Raw genomic sequence first — 19,445 nt, 5'->3', positions numbered from 1 at the left:
CCTTGCTAGGGTTGAGTTGCTAGAGTTATGGGTTATGGAATCCTCTGTCAGTCACTGGGCTAGCCGAGTGGTCTTGGTTCCCAAACCTCATTCCAATGATGGAAAGGAAGAGATGAGGTTCTGCGTGGACTACAGAGGTCTCAACTCTGTCACTAAGACAGATGCTCATCCTATTCCAAGTGCAGATGAGTTGATAGATAAGTTAGGTGCAGCAAAATTCCTCAGTACCTTTGACTTAACTGTAGGGTACTAGTAGATTTACATGACACCAGGAGCAAAAGAAAAGACTGCATTCTCTACAACCGATGGGCATTATCAGTTCACTGTTATGCTCTTTGGTCTGAAGAATGCCGTTGCCACCTTACAAAGGTTGGTAAATCAAGTCCTTGCTGGCTTGGCATCCTTTAATGCAGCATATCTAAATAATATTACTGTCTTTGGCTCCTCCTGGCAGATCAACTGATCCTCAGGGGAAGGTTTTGCATGCTCTGCAATCAGCAGGCCTCACTATCAAGGCATCCCAATGTCGGGCAGGGCACTGTTGTATACTTGGGCCACTGTGTAGGTGGCAGCCAAGTGCAACTCTTACAGCCCAAAATCTAGACAATTCTGGACTTGGAAGCTACAAAAACCCAGGCTCAAGTCAGGACATTCCTTGGCTTGACTGGTTAATACAGGGGGTTTGTGAAGGGTTATGGGTCCATTGTGATCCCCCCCTCACAGAACTGACCTCTAAAAAAGATGCCCAAAAAGGTAAACTGGACTCTTGACTGTCAAAAGGCCTTTGATACCCCGAAGGAGGCAATGTACTCATCACTAGTTCCCAAAGCTCCAAAATACTCTCAGCAGATCATCGTGCAGGCAGATGCCTCTGAACATGAGATAGGAGCAGTCCTGTCCCAAACCAACAATGATGGCCATGAGCAGCCTATTGCTTTTATTAGCAGGAGGTTACAACCCAGGGATCAGCGTTGGAGTGCCATTGAGAGGGAGGCATTTGCTTTGGTTTGGTCTCTGAAAAAGTTGACACATACTTGTTTGTACTCACTTCATTGTACAAACCGACCACAGACCTCTCAGATGGCAAACGCAAATGAAAGGTGAGAAGCCCAAACTTTTGAGGTGGTCCATCTCCCTACAGGGAATGGACTTTTCATTGGAACATAAATCTGGGACTTCCCATGCCAATGCAGATGGACTTTCCAGGTCCTTCTACTTAGACAATGAAGACTCTCTTTGGAAAGGTTAGTCTCATCCTCTTTCGTTTGGGAGGGGGTTGTGTAGGAAAGTGTGCCTTTTGGCATGATTACCCTTCCTCCCCCCCACGTGTGGCCTTATATTGATGCTTACTTGATGGAAAGTGTGCTGAGATCCTGCTAACCAGGCCCCAGCACCAGTGTTCTTTCCCTAAACTGTACCATTGTTCCCACAACTGGCACACAGCTAAGTCCCTTGAAAAAGGTACCAGTGGAACCTATCGCTCTGTGATGAGGGAGGGTCCCTAAGAGCTGCAGCATGTATTGTGCCACCCTCACGAACCCCACACCAAGCACATGCACACTGCCATTGCAGATTGTGTGTGGCGGTGGGGAGAAAAAAAGGTAAAGTTGACATGGCATCCCCCTCAGAGTGCCATGCCCACCAACTACTGCCTGTGGCATATGTAAGTCACCCCTCTAGCAGGCCTTACAGCACTAAGGCAGGGTGCACTATACCACAGATGAGGGCATAGCTGCATGAGCAATATGCTCCTGAAGTGTCTAAGTCAATTCTTAGACATTGTAAGTGCAGTGTGGCCATATTGAGTATATGGGCTGAGAGTTTGTCAATATGGACTCCACAGCTCTATGATGGCTCCACTGAAGACTGGAAAGTTTAGTATCAAACTTCTCAACACAATAAACCCACGCTGATGCCAGTGTTGGGTTTATTGTAAAATGCACACATAGGGCATCTTACAGATCTCCCTGGTACTTTAACTAACTCTTTAGTGTTAAGCTGACCAGTCTGTGCCAGCCTGCCACTAACAGACGAGTTTCTGACCCCATGGGGTGAGGGCCTTTGCGCCCTCTGGAGTCAGAGACAAAGCCTGCTCTGGGTGGAGGTGCTTCACACCTCCCCCCTGCAGGAACTGTAACACTTGGTGGTGAGCCTCAAAGACTCAGGCCTCCTGTTACTGTGCCCCAGGGCACTCCAGCTAGTGGAGATGGTCCTCCCCCTCCTCTGCCGAAGCCCCACTTTTGGCAGCAAGTCAGGAGAGAAAACTAGGTAAAACAAGGAGCCATCATCACTTCAGCTGGGACCACCCCTAAGGTGTCCAGAGCTGAAGTGACACTCTCCATGCAGAACCCCCATCTTGGTTTGGAGGGCAGGGACAAATAGGGTTAGGAATGTACCCCTGTCCCCAAAGGGAGTGGGCACAGGAAGGGTGTAGCCACCCTCAGGGACGAAAGACATTTGCTGCTGCCCCCTGGCCCCTGTAATACCCCTAAATCGAGTATTTAAGGGCACCCCTGAACCTAGGTCACCAGATTCCTGGTGACCTCAAGAGGACAAGCCGAAAGAAGCAAGAAGGAGGACTGCTAAGCTGACCCCAGCAGAGAAGACTCCAGGCACCAACTGACTTTGCTCCAGCTCTACCGGCCTGTCTGCAGCTTCAGAAGCCCTGCTACAAAAAGGCGGAGCATCCTGCAGGATCAGCAACCGCTCCAAACCCCCAGATGACTGCCAGCCCACCAGAGGATCAAGAACTCCCGAGGACAGCGGCCCTATCTACAAGAAATGCCAAGAAGGACTCCAGAAGCGCCCCAGGTCTGCAAGTCCTGCCATCTCTGCATCAGACACACAAAGTCCGAGTCCAGGTGGCCCACCGGTCCACAGCAAGTCCCCAGGCGATTCTGACCTTGTGTCCACTCTGGGTTGACCCCTCCTGGCCAACACGACAACGCCTTCAGCCTAAATCCAGAGGACCACCCTGACAATTATGTATGTATGTATTATGTATGAGAACCGGACAATTATACCCTATGTCCAAAGGTACCCCTGCACTCACAGCTCCCTGGTCTTGGGGAATTCGACCAATGGTCCAGCAACGTTCAGCAGGTAGCCCTCCTCCTTGTACAGCCGATGGTTTCCAGAACCGGCTCCCTGGACCCAGACTTGCAGCATCTTTGTGACTCCCGGGGTCCCCCTATTAAAAAGCATAGGGATCCAGACGCTGTGTTTGTATTCTGCAACTGACCGCCCCTGAGTCACTGAGGGTGTATGTTTGGTGCTAACCTGTGCCCCCCTCCCAGTGCTCACCTAAACCCCCCAGGTCTGCCCTCCGAAGCCACAGGTACTTACCTGCAAGCAGATCTGTTTCCGAGGGTCCCCGGTCTCCATAGGGTCCCATTCTAAATCTAACAACAGCTTTGACCTCTGCATCCAGCAGGCCCTGTGTTGCTGGTGGTTTATGTTTGGGGTCTTCCTGAACCTTGACCAGTGGACATCCTAGTCCCCGGAGACTGGAACTGGAAGTCAAATACCTCAAAACTGCACTAACACTTCCTCCCCACAAGGACTGTTTTGAAAATTGCACTGTCAACTTTTGGAAAAAAAATGTGTTACTTGCCTGTAAACTGTTTTATTTGGCAAACTTAAAGTACATTTGGGGATACATATGCTTGATACATACTTACAAGTTTACTTACCTGCAACGAGAATCCTTTGGTTCTAGAAATAAAGTAACAAATTTAATTTTCCCAAATAAATACATTGGCCTGGAGTTAAATTAGTGTCTGCCTCATTTCTTGACTGTGTGTGTACAACAAATGCTTTGCACTACCCTCTGACAAGCCTAACTGCTCGACCACACTACCACAAAAGAGAGCATTAGTATTATCTATTTTAGCCTCTGTTAAACCTCTGGGGAACCCGTGGACTTTGTGCACACTATATCTCATTTTGATATAGTATATATACAAAGCCAGCTTCCTACAGGGGGTACTGCGAGGTTCTTAAAAACAGTGCCAATTTTCTCTACTATGCTTTGCCTTGAAGCCTATTGGCAACTATGACTCATATTCCCTTTTCGTTTTAAAAAGGTTTGTGAAAGATTTTCTATAGTCAAATTTTTATAATAAAGCATTACTATACAGTTAGCTCCTTTTTAAAATGAAAGTTCAATGAAATCTTACCATTTTAGCCTTCCTATAGGCTAAAATGGCAGCAAACTTATATGTAAGGTACCATGGTACAAAGTTTGTTATACATAATAGTTTAATTTTTAAAGTGCTTCGGGATTCCCACACGTGAGCTGGACTATTCAGTGCTTATGACTATTTTTATAACTGTACGGAAAAAAAACCCAGATGAAAATATGAATTTTTTTTGTACTTTATTTAGTGCAAACTGAGCAGCAAGCACAGCTACAAAACTAGACAGATGGAAGAACAGGAAGAGAAGGGGTGCATATATCATACATGGCGTGGTAGGCCCCTGTATGCAAGGCTGACAGTGTCCACCTCAGACACTGCAGACTGCATATAAACATCTTCTATCTCCTTCCCTGAAACTGAAACTCTGAGGGTGGTGGAGGAATCCCCCCAAATAAATCTACAGTTCCCTTGCTGGAATGAAATTTAACAATGCCTTTTTCTGTTTGGAATCGTATTTGATGGTGTATTATCACATCTAGTAACAGAGATGGGTTATGATCAAGAGCTACAGTGCACCTAAGCCCGCCTACGGAGGGGGAGCAGGGCTGCAAGACATGAACATAAGTGATAACACACGGATCATGCACTTCCAGGTCTTTAGGTCTCATGGAGATTCAAAAGGTTCATACCATACCTGGTAAGCAAGGCAAGGATATCAGAGACAGATAAACATGGCTTCTTTGACCAGTACTATGTCCAGCATTTTGACTCTACAACCAAACAGAACCTGCACACCAGTGTAGGAGAGAAGAAAGAAGAGCAAGGAGTAGAATTGCTGCTGCATTCTTACTAACCCTCTGTAGTAGGTACAGGTTGGGTTCTAGAAATTGGGAAGTCCTGTTGATGATGTCTTGTTGGAAGATGGGGAGATGTCTGCTTAAGAGCTGGAGAGCACTTGACAGGAGAAGTGATGTATTTTATGGCCCAAGACAAGTGTCTGGCTGGGTAGGGTAAAAAAGGAGTAGGAGAAAAGTTAGCTAGGTCAGTGGCATCTGAAATGGGTGACTGTAAGAAAGGACTGGTGACTAAACCTTTGAGATTTAGCTGCACATTGTGTGACTGGAGAATAGTGTTCACCAGGTAGCAACAGAAGGGTCCCAGAATTAATGACCAAAATAGTTCCTTGAAGGAATTCAGTGAGGATAATCTCCCAATTTTCTGACTCTTCAAATAGCAGCGTTAAACATACTAAGGCAGCAACGATGATACATTCTGTCACCAGAAATCTACGTCAGGAACTATGCTTACGCTATCTTCACTTTATTACACAGCAGCCATATTAAAGAAGCAGACAAACCACATTTCCCAGACCTCACAGGGAAATTGGTAAAAACAAACAAGAGGCAACATTTCCACCAGAGTCCATCTTCCAAATGGGTGTCAGGATTCTCAATTTAGTCCCTTGTCTCTGTATTCCAAGTCCTCTTTCTTCGCTGCTCACAGTCCAGATAAATCCAGTTTTTCTCTTCTCTTGCTATATCTTGGCTAGTTATCTTCATTCCCTCTTTGGTGTGAGTGTGTGTGGGTCACGGGACCGCTTTGCACTTCGAAGGTCATTTTTCCTGCTATAAAGAGTGCGGAGATGGGTTTCAGTCATTAATTGGTGCTGTGGGAGCCTTTTTTTCTCTATGGTATGTAGCGCGCCAGTTTGGAATTCCTGTCAGGGTCCAGACTCACGTGCCGCTTGCCTGTGCCTCTGCCTGCCCATGGAGAGTGACGCCTTTGCTGTAGAGGGTCTGTGCAGGCTGTGAAGCCTGCATTTATACTGAACACCCTGTGCGTTACCCAGGGTAGGTTTGTTTCCCTTCTCACGCCCCTCAGGATCTGTAAAATTGCTCCAAGGCTTCCTGCCTTGTGGGTACATGCTCCCAGGAGGCGACTTCACCCAGACCATCTGTAATTTCTCCCAAGGAGGGTGGTGTTCACAGGGCTTGGACAACTTTTGATTGTGGCTCTGCCCAATTCTGACTCGCTCCCCCTCCCCCCCCCCACTCAGCACCAACACTGCATTTCTTAACACTGCCTTACAATTTTTACTTCCTGCTTGCCAATGAGTGCCGGTTTAAGTGCCTGAAAGCACAGAGCCCGTGCGTTGTCACACGGGTGGACCCTTTTAACCTTACTCCCATGAGCATGTCAGAGCATGGAGACATGCAGGGGGATGAGGATTCCTGAGCCCAGTTACCATGGGTTGACGATTTTTATAATGTGGTGGATGTATCAATTTATAGGGCGGTAGAGAGGGCGATGGTGCCCATGGAGCAGTGCTTAGCATAGCAAATCGTACGTGAATGTGCCAAGAGGGCCCATGCCTCGACTGCTGCAGTCCCATTGTCCGCAGTCCTGGCCCAGCCCCTAGACAACCAGCCTGTCCTGGCCAAGCACCCTCGAGAGGTTGGGGTAGATCACAATGACTTTTTACGCCTCTGAGAGGCGTTCCCGGCCCAAAATCAGTCTACCACTGCGCCCACTGATGCTGCACCCCTGCCAAAGGGGTCTCCTAGCCTGGTTTCACCTTGCCCTACTGGTGATGATGCCCACGGCGCCACGGACAAGAACCCTGGCCTGTCCAGACTTTGGCATCCCTTCCCTTCTCCCCCAGCCACTGAACCCAGTGCCAAGGGCATTGGATCAGACATGCTTGATCCAGAAGAGCTCCTGCATCCTCGATCGTCCGACTGGACCCAGGCCACGAAGGTGGCAAACTACGTGCCAAGTAGGATAAGAGCCCTGTGGGTGAAGAACCCCTTAGTCACTTTAAGGCAGAATGGTATGGTAGCTCTCACCCCGGAGCTTGATCCCAGGATGGCCATATTTCTAGCTTAATTCGTAAAGGAACCGAAAAAGGGTATTGACAGTTCCAGGTGGGCATGCCAGGATAAGCTCCTGGATGCCCTCAGCCCCATGACCATGATCGTGGATATGGCAGAGGATGCCAAAATTTCAGACTCCCTCATTTCCTCAGATGCAGTCTATTGTTGGGCACAGTGCACAGTCATAATCCTGGGCAATGCCAACAGCGTGCTATCCATTGAGCGAAGACATTCTTTTTTTATTAAAGTGGACCCTAAGCTGGGGGACATGGTGGACCTCAAAGCAAGGGCAGTGGCTATAAAGTGGATTATTCAGCGAGCCTTTTATCAAAGAGCTCGGAATTGTTTTTTTTAACACTTTTGCATCTTTGATCAAAGCCCAATCATCTATGAAGAGGGTGTTCTTCTCACAAGTTTTCCGTGGGCCCAGTCGAGGTAGGGGCTGCTCGCCCAGCCAGTTCTCCTCCTAGTATTTCAGAGGGCAAGGCTTTAGGCGCAGGTAATGCCAGGATCAAGCACGCTATGGCAATTTCTACCCAGCCTGCCACACACACTCCAGAGGCAGGGGTTTCAGAGGGATCGATGCTGCCTCAAATTCCAGTAAGTGTATCTACTTCATCTATCTTAGAAGTAGGGGCAGATTGGCAGAATTTGTCCACGTTTGAGAAACACTCACAAGCGATGCATGAGTCTTGCAAATGGTACAGGGTTTCCGCATAGAGTTCCGCAATTTTACATGTCAGGAGGTACGTCCCAGACCATCCAGTTTTTCCAGCTCAAGGCGAAGCTAGTAGTTGAGGAGACTAGCTCACTCTTAGAAAAAGGGGCTATGTGCCCTACCTCTCCTCATCTGCAAGGCTTCATAAGCAACATGTTCTTAGTCGACAAGCCAGATGGGGGTCAGAGACCAGTGCTGAAACTACGTCAGTTCAACCAACGACTAGTTTACCGTCATTTCAAGATGGAGGAGATTCATCTCCTTCAAGATGTCTTGCGCCGAGATGACTGGGTGGTCCGATTGGACTTGAAGGACGCATACCTGGCTATTCAGATTTTTCCTCCACATGAGGTTCCTTCAGTTCTTCTGGCATTAGAAAACGTTGCACTTCCCAACTCTACCTTTCAGTTTCTCCTCCACGCGTTGGTTCTTCAGTAAGGTGCTCAAGCCCGCTGTGGAGTATCTTAATGTGCAGGTGATTTGCCTTATTGTGTATCTCGACAATATGCTCCTCCTAGTGCAGGTTCCTCGACAGTTGTCGATCTTCTCGAAGGACTGCATTTTGTGATAAACGTAAAGAAATACCTACTGGTGCCGGCACAGAGGGCAACTTTTCTGGGGTTTGTCATAGATTCCACAAAAGCCATCTTGATCCTTCCTTCTCGGACGATAACCAAGATCCGGCACATCCTTCGCAGAACACTGGCTAGAGGGTGTCCTAAATACAGATTACTCGCCTGGTGGGTCTCTTGTCGTCCTCTATCCAGGCCATATTTCCAGGACCACTACAATATCAAACCCTGCAAAGATTGAAAGCAGTGCATCTATGGAGAGGCCTCGCTTATACTCAGTCAGTCGTCCTGTCCGACGAAGTGCAAGAGGAGGTCCGTTGGCGGCTTTCCCACATGGAGGCTTGAAAAGGGAGAGCAATTTGGGGATCTGTCCCTGACTTTATCATAGAATCAGACTGCAGCAGGTCAGGCTGGGGCGGTTGGTGTGGAGAAATTTCCACAAGAGGATCGTGGTCTCCGCAAGAGCAGGCGTTGCACATCAACTGTTTGGAGCTTTTAGCGGGTTCCTTTGCGGACCGGTGTTGGACCAGGGACAAGATCCAGCCCTGTGTCCTGCAAAAAATGGAAAACATTTCAGCCGTCCGATATATAGACCACCTGGGTGGCACCCGTTCAAAGGTTATGTCTGATCTGGCGACACATTTTAGGCAGTTCTTTCTCGACCATCAGATATCAGTGCCGATGAAGTACCTTCCCAGTAAAAGGACCAAGTGGTGGTGGACTGGCAGTCTGGTCACTTTTGGGATTCCAGCCTGTGCAAACTACATCGAGAGTTTTTTTCCATGCTCCAGGATCAGTGGGGTCCCTTTTCAGTGGATCTCTTTGCCTCCAGGTTGGACCATCAGTTGCCCCGGTTTTTCACCTGGAGATCAGATCCTCTGCTGCTTGCTACGGATGCATTCCTACAAGACTGGGAGAAGGAGCAAGCATATACGTTTCCCCAGGTTGCAGCGATAACGAGAGCTTTGGCCCAAATCAGATGGCAACACGTGAAGTTGGTCCTGATCACCCCAATTTGGAGATAGCAAGAATGGTTTCACTTCGTCTGGAACTTTCCAGCCTGTATCACCCTTTTTTCAGATATACTTCTAAGCCCGGATCGGAACCTGCATCAGATGGTGCTGGACAGATCTCTCAAACTGATGCTGTTGAGGATTACAGGGGTAGAAGATCGATCCCAGGCCTTTCGTGGCAGGCTGAAGACTTCTTGTCCAAGGCCTGGTCTGACAGCACAGTCAGATACAGGTAGGCTTGGGCACGATGGTGTAGTCGGTGTCTGTGTTGGAATTGCAATCCAGTGGGTGTATAGGTAGCACGGATACTGAATTTCTTTGCCAGTCTAGCCCAGCAGGGTTTGGCCTATTGCTCTATCAATACTTTTTGGTCGGCAATTTCAGTAGGGCATGTACCTGTTGAGGGTATCCCGGTGGGGGAGCACCCTTTTGTTTGCCGCCTGCTACGTGGTATCAGGTTATCCCTCCCGCCAGAACCACAGTATTCAAAACTTTGGAAAGTTAATAAGGTTCTCAACCCCTACTAGGTTCCTCTCGCATAAGGACATTTCAGTGAAGCTGGCGCTGCTTCTCTGTTTGATATTGTGCAGAAGGCTGTCTTATATTAAAGCCTTAGACATCACAGGAAGATTTGTTTCTCCTACGGAGGACTCTTTTACGATTAGTAGACGGGCTAAATGTAATTCTAGGATTATAGAGTACCCAGCTTTTTCTAATTGTCCGAAGCTTTGTGTAATGCAATGTTTAAAGGCCTATGAGGAAATGTCAGCAGATTTCAGGCCCCCAGAGAAGAGACAGCTCCTGATTGCCATCAGGAAACCTCATAAGGTGGTTTTGTATCCCACTATATCTTCCTGGGTTTGGTGGGTCATAAAGGAAGCTCACGATTTTGGTGCCCATTGTACTAGGGGGCAATGGCCTCTAAGGCTTTCAATCTAGGAGGACGAATAGAGGACATTATGAATGTGGCCGACTGCTCCTCAGAATCTACCTTTAAACTGTTCTATTTTAAGCCACATTTTAACATGGCTCATTTGGTGGTAAGATTTTAAGTAGCATAATCCGAGCATCCAGTCCGGACATAGAATAAAACATTTCCTAGCTAATGTAATGGAAAGTTTCAATTCTATTAAGGACACAGAGGTGAGGATTATCCCACCCGCAGATTCCTGATCCGGAAGAACCACCCAGTGAGTAATAAGGAATGAGTCTTCTCTCCTGATTTTGCTGGTGAAAGTTGTGATGACATTAATTATGTTCTAGTGCATGCTTTGATTACTCGATGACCCTCTAGAGTCCAGATTCTCGTGGTAATTTCAATTCTTTTGTTCCAGGCATAGATACTGGGAAACGATGCGTAAACAAAGGGGACTGGGGTGACTCACGCGACAAAAGAGGATTTGGAAGATAGAAATAAGGGGCTATATGGAGAATCGTGACACCTGATTGGAGGATGGATTCCGGTGAAAATGTTGCGTGTTGTTTGTTTTTACAAATTTCTCTGTAGGTTCTAAGAAACGTGGTTTGTTTGCTTCTTTAATATGGCTGCTGTGTAATAAAATGAAGAAAGCATAAGCATAATCCTCGCCTCCATGTCCTTAATAGAATTGAAACTTTCCGGTATGTATGGAAATTTTTCATTATTGTTGCTTCTTCACCTGTGCTCAGAAGTCCAGTAGTCTAGAGCTTAGCTTCTCTAGGTGAAGTATTGACAAAAAACATTTCTTAAGCAACTGGTGACTGCCATTCTTGCTCCTGATGCAGTATCATTTCTAAAAAATGTGTTTATGTCGAGAGATACGTTTATTAAGCAAAGAGTAGCAGTGATCAAAAATGGTCCCTTTCCAAAGGCAAATAAGGGTCTGATGCTCATGGAGATGGCGTGCATCGAAGAGAAGCATTGAGTGCAAGAGCGATGAAATGAAGCAACTGGATTAGGCAGATCATAAACTGGCAAGCAGTAATATGAAAACATTACATCATGGGTGTAATCTGCAATATGTGTCAGCCCCTGCATGTCAGCATGGGAGGAGAATCCCTTCCAAACTACGATTTTTTAACCTAGGCGTCAATCATTTTTGTTTGTATTGCCTGCCCAAACCAGGTACCGACTCTGAAGTTGGGAAGAAGGTAACTGATTACTGATTCAATTTTGAACGCTTTCCCCTTTAGGAACTAGGGTAGCATCTTGAGGGGGAGTAGGTAGTAATCCAGGGGATCACTGCCTGGTAATATTGAAGTTTTCCAAAACGGAAATCCTTTTTTTTCAAGAAAAAAAAGCAGCTCTACTTTCTTGAAGGATCTTGGGCTGCCTTTAAAAATAGTTTTTTACTTTGTAATGCAAGCACAATAATGATGGTCTCCCTGTACCATGCAAGCCATCTTTCCTGTGTGTGTAATCAATCAGAGTCATAAACTGCAACCTGCCTGAACAATAATAGTTAGGCAGGTTGTTCTATGACTGCCTGCGATTCGTTATTTTGTGAACCGACCATAGGTCAGTTCGCAAAGTAAAATAGTGGACACAAAAGTCAGGATACAGTTCCCAACCATTTTTTGTGACCACTATTAAAGTACATTTGACCCCTAGTTCCTTAAGGACAGCAGACCTTTGATGCCTTTGGGCAGAAATGGAAAAGTCCCCACATTCAGGAAGGAAGAGTTGATGACGTAAGGAATGCATCTAAGCCCACCGTAATATCGGCAGGTATAGAAGGGCACACATAAGCAGTTTCTGTCGACTAGTTTTTACCTTTAGATAGCCAGGGTCACCCTTGATCATTAAGCAGATGCTGGCTGATGTTGCTTTTTTGCCTAGATATGTATTGTTCCCGTGCATGTCAATCAGAAGCACGTGAAACATCCTGCTGTTATTCAGAGGAATGCAGCAAAATGGATCTACATAAAGCAGCTTTGTTCCAGTATAGTATAGAAGAGGCAATGGTATTTTCCCAGGAAGCAAGAAATGAGAGAGGTAGAGGATAGGTTCAAAGATTTGAAATGTTACAGTAGAGTTAGACAAAAAGTAGGATAAAAAAGAAAAACGGCTGTGCAAACAGCACACAAAGGCGTATAGTTACTGCATTTAGTTAGAAAGCTTGCAATTGAGGAAAGTGCAAAAATCTAAATCCTAAACAATAAATTGGCCTTACTTAACTTTGTCACATTCCATAAATGGCAAAATGTGGCGTTCTCCCTTTTTTCCTGTGTTCAGTTTTATATGAATCTTACCTTTGGCAGTGTTACAGTAGGATCATATTTTGGTCCCAGAACAAAGATTCTCTGCCCTCTTCGCACTACACCGCTGAATACTCTAGCAAATGCAATGAAAGACTCCTTGTTGTCAGCTTCCTGCTTCTCAGATTTTAGGGTCAAGCTCTCCATCTGAGACGTGACGGGCTGTTCATCTCCTAATCAAAGAGAAACATAATAAAAGGGTAAAAATAGCTTCAGCCACATTTTGGGGGAAAGGGCAGTAAATAACTTTGCTATCAATCACTGACTTTTCAGAGCCTGACAGGGCACGACCCAAGAGGAGCAAGGAGATACGCACTCCTACCTTTCAACAGAGCCCCGTAAAAATAGACCAAGGCACCAGTTTTGTTTCGATGGTGACTGTCAGTGGTAGGGCAAAAAATCTTAAAGTAGCTTTTCATCTAACAAGGCATCAAGACTAAAAAAACATAACAAAGGCGTGTATGTAAAAAATACAAAGGCACAGTCTGTGCAATGCTTTTATACATTTTACCTTTTACAGATTTTTTATAGCTTTTTATAGCTTTGTACAGCTTATGTCACAGATAATACAAAATTGCACACGTGTGTGTGTTGCGTGAGCACTGGTTTGCACTGCTGGGTTTCATTTAGTTGGTTATCCAACGTCTACACCTAATGCTTCCATTTTCTTACGATAATGGCATTACTCCTAGTCCTACTCCCTCGCCTTCCTTTTAACCAATGAGGCCTCCCGCCTCCCCTCTAGACCCTCCCTTCCCCTTTCAAAAACCCCCCCCACCCTTATCCCCTCCTGTACAAAAACCAAGCCCAAGCTGCAACTCGGACAGTCCGTACCGGGAGGGTGGGAGGGAACGGAAAAGGAAGGCGAGGGAGTAGGACTAGGAGTAATGCCATTATCGTAAGAAAATGGAAGCATTACCTCCCGTCCCTCCCTCGCCTTCCTTTTAACCAATGAGACATAGCAAGAAAACACACAGGAGACGGACATCGAGTTGCAAGACCTTTATTTAATATCCTGCACCAAGAACATCCCAAACATTATCTCATAGAGGATAAGACCCGGTGACCTAACACCGACTCCAAACTACCCAAGTCCGACAGCCTATAATGACGCACAAACGTCGAAGGAGAAGCCCAAGTGGCGGCCCTGCAAATTTCCACCACGGAAGTCTAGCCGCCATGCCTCTGGTAGATCTCCCCTGAATCGCTTGAGGAGGAACCACCTCTTTCAAGGAATAGGCCAACAGAATTAAAGATCGAACCCACCGACTCAAGGAAGCCGTGGAAGGTTTCTCACCTTTGCGAGCCGGACCAAAATTAACAAACAGTGAATCCCCTTTACGAAAAGGAGCCACCACCCGCAGATACTCTAACAAAACCCTGCGCACATCCAACGAATGCAAACGGACCTCCTCCCTTGAGGAGGGATTCGGACAAAATGAAGGAAGGATGACCTCCTGCCGGGAATGGAACGAAGAATTGACTTTAGGAATAAAGGAAGGTACCGGAACCAGAACCACCCGATCGTGAAAAATCTTACAAAAAGGAAAGGAACAAGCCAATGCCCCCAATTCCCCCAACCGACGAGCCGAAGTAATGGCTACCAAAAAGAATGTCTTCAAAGATAGATGGCGCAAATCACAGTCCCCCAAAGGTTCAAAAGGGGGCTCCGTCAACACATCCAAAACCAAGGACAGATCCCATGAAGGAAAAGAACGTACCGGACGAGGAAATAAATTAACAAGCCCTTGAAAAAATCTCGGCATCAAGCGCCCTTCATCCTGAAGATTACGCCATGGTCCTCTGAATGCCTGAATAGCCGCCCACTGCACCCGAAGAGATGCCACTGACAACCCTAAATGAGCACCGTCCTGCAGGAACTGCATCACCTCAAAGATAGAAGCGCAGGTAGGATCTAACTCACGACTTAAGCACCATGACGAAAACACCTTCCACTGTCTACCATAAGAAAGCAAAGTGGAACGTCTCCTCGAAGCCAGCAATGTAGAACTCAAAGCTACCGGCACCCCCAGACCTGTCAATCCCCGTCGTTCAACTTCCAGGCCGTCAAGTGTAACCTTCTCAATGACCCCAATGGGAGGCAGGGAAACTCCAGGGGAGACGGACAAAGAGGCAGAGGCCACATCCTCCCGTCCGCCATCAGCCTCAACAAGGGGAACCAATTCGCCCTCGGCCAAAGTGGCGCAATTAGGACAACCCTGGACCCCAGATCCCTCACACGTAACAGAAACGCCCTGAGTAGTTGAAAAGGAGGGAACGCATACAAAAGGCCCTGCGGCCAAGGACATGACATCCCGTCCACCTCCCATGCTTGGGGACATCGAAACCGGGAGCAGAAGCGATCCACTTTCGCATTCCCTACTGACGCAAACACATCCAGCACTGGAAGACCCCAAAGCCGAACCAGATGCTGAAACAGAGACTTCCGGAGAGAGAAAAGTTGAGAGGAAGGAATCACTCTGCTCAGCCGATCCGCCCGAACATTCACCACCCCCCCGAATGTACGTAGCCCTGAGAGAAGGAACCCACTCCTGAGCCCACACAAAAATCTCCCTGACTAGATTGAACAGAGCCCTTGACCTGGTCCCTCCTTGCCGATTGACATAAGCCTTGGCCACTAAGTTGTCTGTGCGAACCAGAACCGCCGAACCCCTCAGGGAATCCTGAAAATGGACCAGAGCCAGGAATACTGCCCTCAATTCGCGCCAATTCGACGACCGACTCGCCTCCCGAGGGGACCAAAACCCCTGAATCTGAGCCGACCCCATCCATGCCCCCCAACCGGAGAGGCTGGCATCCGTCGTCACCACCACGGGTCTCAGAGGCGATAAAGAAACCCCTATCCTCAGGTGGTCTGCATCCAACCACCATTGCAACTCTCTGTGAATCAATCCGGACCCTGGAACCCTGTCCTTCAGAGAACCGGACCCTGGTGTCCACCTTCTCAAGAACCATGTCATCAAGCACAGGAGATGGAAACGTGCCCAAGGAACCAGAAATATCACCGACGCCAAATGACCCTGCAGACGCAACCATAGAAGAGCTCGGGGAGCAGACCGCAACAATACCTTCTTTACCAAAGCCTGTAGGACACCCAGCCGTTTTTCTGACACAGTCACCAACCCAAGAAGAGTCTGAAACCGAGCTCCCAGAAAAACCAGATCCTGGGACGGCACTAAGTCTGATTTCTCCCAATTGATTAAAAACCCGTGGTTTTGCAGGACCCCCAGAACATGGACCACCTGCTTCTGCAAAAGGTCTCGTGATTGGGCATGAATCAAAATGTCGTCTAGATAAGGATGCAGAAATACCCCTTCTGAATGAAGCAAAGCCACTAGAGGAGCCAGCACCTTTGTGAAAATTCGAGGAGAAGATTTTAGACCGAAAGGCAGAACGCAAAACTGATAATGGTCCTGACCCACAGCAAACCTCAGGAACTTTTGAGAGGATCTTGCCACCGGTACGTGTAGGTAAGCATCCTGCAGATCCAGTGACACCAGAAAGTCCCCGTGTCTGACAAATGGAAAAATAGTCTGAATGGACAGCATGCGGAAATGCACTGTCCTGATCCAGGTATTCACCTCCTTTAGATTGAGCACCGGCCGAAATCCCCCTGAAACTTTCTGCACAAGAAACAAGACCGAATAAGTGCCCTGACCCCGCTCGTCTAGCGGAACGTGGGAAATGGCCCCCTTGACCAGTAAGTCCCGCACTCCGTCCAATAATGCTCTTCTCCGTGACCCCTCTGAAGGCAGAGGTGTGGGACGTACCCCTGAATCTGGAGGAACCACCACAAAATCTATGACATAACCATTGGCCACAATGTCTAGTACCCAATGATCGTTTACACTGTCCTTCCAAGCCGAAAGAAAGTGACTCAGTCTTCCCCCAACCGGCCCTCTGCCAGGCCCACAGTGATTGTCAGGACCCCTTCTTGAAACCACCCCGGGTCGCAGGAGCAGACTTCTTAGGTGAAAAACGCGGCTGAAAACGCCATTTCCTAAATGAAAAGGATTTAGCATCCCTAGTAGGAGAAGATCTGGAATGTTTCTTCCACCCTTTACCCGAAGAAGAACCCCCTTTATAAGGTAAGGCATGCTTCCGTTCCTTAAAAGCCTTGGAAAGCATGGATGGCAATTGTTCTCCAAACAAGGTACGACCTTCAAACGGCAGTCTCAACAAGGCCGCCTTTTCTCCCGGATCAGCCTTCCAGGAACGCAACCAGAGGGACCTACGAGCCCCAATCAAAGACCCAGATGCCAGAGCCGAAATACGGACCACATCCGAAGACACATCAGCCAACAATCTGGCCTGCTGCTCCATACCAGCCAGGAGCTCCGAACATTCCGCCCCTTCCTGTACAGCCACTGCCAGTTTATCAAAGTCTTGAACCAATGACTGTGACGCATAAGCAGAATAAATCCCTGCCCTCAGCGCCAGATTTTCCGCAGCAAAAGCCCTCTTAAGACCCGAATCCACTTTACGGTCAGTGGCATCCGTAGGCACACAATCCTCCGGATTGACTGCCGTTTTGCCAATCAGAGTAGCCAAAATAGAGTCCAGGCGTACTGAAGGAGGCAAAACCTCCTCACCCTCAAGTAAGTAAAGTTTCTGAAGGAATCGTGGAACCTGAGCCTTATCCACATCCTTCCACTCACGAAACACCATCTCCCTCACAGGTCCCTGAAAAGGCATGGCAAACTTTGAAGGTGTCTTATATTGAGGAAATAAATGAGAATCCGAGTCTGCAGGTTGAAACACTGGGAAACCCAAATTGTCCCGAACATGTGCCATCACTTCCCACATATCTTCTCTGGAAACATATTTCCCCCCAGATGACGTCGATGGGGCCTCATCCTCACTCTCCGATGAGGATTTCCTAGCTGCTACCGATAAATGCGCACATTTAGACTGACCAGTCCTGGCCACGCCTGCTTGTAGTGCCCTGGTCACCGCCACCTCAATCATATCCTGAACCTCCTCTCTGGACATGAAGGGAGTACCCCTGCTAGGCACCTGTGAGTTCTCAGGAGTAGTAATGCTAGCCTCACCCCCCTCCTCCTCCGAGGAAGAAGAGACAATCCTACGTCTCTTTGCTGGAACTTTAGGCATGGTAAACAAATAATCACTGACTTGAACCCCAAAAAACTACCCTCTATATAGGCACCTGGTCCTCCCCCCAATCAGGGCTCCACCAATCCCTAAAGAGGTCACCTATTTCATCAAAATACATAAAAACCACGGGCCGAACGCCCGTCCTACCTGAGAGCATCTCAGAGTTGAAGTCCCTCGGTTCCCTGCGGCTCCGCGGCGCTGAAACCCGGAAATCAACGTCCCTGCCACAGAGGGCCGGCTGACCCCGTCAGCCGGCCTCCAGGACACCCCTCTCGAGCAACCATGCTGCTCGTTCAAGACGCGACCCAGCCGTAGCACTCCTCGCGGAGCTCCGCGTCCCGAGGAGTGCCTCCATCGACGACCTCCAGGCCCCGCCGTGCAGGTAAGAAAGGGAAAGAAAACCGTCTAGCGTGGGCTAGACAAAAGAACAGCAGGAGGGGATAAGGGTGGGGGGGGGTTTTGAAAGGGGAAGGGAGGGTCTAGAGGGGAGGCGGGAGGCCTCATTGGTTAAAAGGAAGGCGAGGGAGGGACGGGAGGTAATCAGTCTTTCCTGTACTTAAAGTCATATATGCAATAGAAAATGCCCCAACAAAAACGCTTTACTTACTCTCTCGTCTTCTTTTGTTAAAAGTATGTACTGGGGAGTGAATTTCTGCATTGTTTGTGAGTGCAACCCATGCATGTATTTTCTTTGCGGGTGACTGATGTTTAGGGAAACGTACATTCATTCACCATTGTGTACAATATACATTAAACTGGAGAGCGTGTGATATTCAATTTTGTTAGAGAGCCAAATCACTTGTAAGTTTGTGACCCTGGGGTATTTTTTTTAGAGTTTTGCGAGTAATACGCATGGGTCGGGGGGGTGGGGGTGGGAAACAAAAACTTTTTTACATAGTTTGTATTTGATAAAAAACACACTGCGAACAAAAGCACCATAGAAAACACGTTAAGAACAGTTGCAGACGGGGTATTTACATACAGACATGGTGATAGCAGCCAGTGGCCAGGAAGGAATATACCTCCGTTCTACTACGTCCACAACATACCTTTCTGGTTACTAACATCTGAAGTCACTTCCGGTTCAATTCCAGGAAGAGTATGACTTGTCAGTTGCTGCTGTTGTCCCTGACTCGAAGCCATCTTTTCTGCATGTCTCTGCCTGGCAAGCTCCCGCCTTTGAGCAATTGCTTCCTGGGTTAAAGGCCTATGTGAATAGAAAGAGAACGCTTGTTTAGTAAAGGCGAGCACTATAATTAAACACAACGCGGAGGGCCGATATCCATTATACTACCTATCTCCAAAAATGTGTAAACTTTCTATGAAAGTCAGTAATAATCAAGAAGTTCCAGAAACAAGCTCTTAATTCCTCGATGACTTCAGGGAAAAATTATCAGGTTACTTGTAGTAAACCGTCTATAACTTTTTGGCAGATTGCGACTTCTCCATTCATCGAAAAGGATTATTTTCATTTCTCGGTGCGAGCATAAACATACCAACACCGATTGAAAGAACAAAATTCTAATTGTTATTTGCTACATTGACGTTCCTTAGTTAGGGCAAACAGCAATATTCAGAACTTCTGGCAAGAATTTCATCAGAACCGGCAAAGGTGGAGTTACAAGCACCAATCCTTAAACTCTGCTGCTAACAATATGCAAGCAAAAGACAACACATGGAATACATTAGGCATATATTCTGAGAAGAAAATACATATCTTCTCCAACCGGGTTAAATGTCTACTTGACCTCAGCTTC

The 19,445-nt window shown here is 47.4% G+C and overlaps 1 protein-coding gene across 4 annotated transcripts in view; it reads right to left on the bottom strand.

Moving 5' to 3' along the window:
* EFL1 (elongation factor like GTPase 1) overlaps positions 1-19,445 on the bottom strand; it is a 770,553-nt gene that overhangs the window by 483,631 nt on the left and 267,477 nt on the right. For all 4 annotated transcript variants that reach the window (XM_069222577.1, XM_069222575.1, XM_069222574.1 and 1 more), the window contains exons 13-14: positions 18,738-18,895; positions 12,547-12,725 (exon numbers count right to left, since the gene is read on the bottom strand). In XM_069222577.1, the coding sequence (XP_069078678.1) occupies positions 12,547-12,725; positions 18,738-18,895 (337 nt within the window). The remainder of the gene's footprint in view (positions 1-12,546; positions 12,726-18,737; positions 18,896-19,445) is intronic.

This window comes from Pleurodeles waltl, chromosome 3_1 (assembly GCF_031143425.1).
Source record: "Pleurodeles waltl isolate 20211129_DDA chromosome 3_1, aPleWal1.hap1.20221129, whole genome shotgun sequence".
NCBI classification, from domain to species: domain Eukaryota; kingdom Metazoa; phylum Chordata; class Amphibia; order Caudata; family Salamandridae; genus Pleurodeles; species Pleurodeles waltl.
Note: the sequence above shows the minus strand (reverse complement) of the source record. Positions and strands in the feature narration are given on the sequence as shown.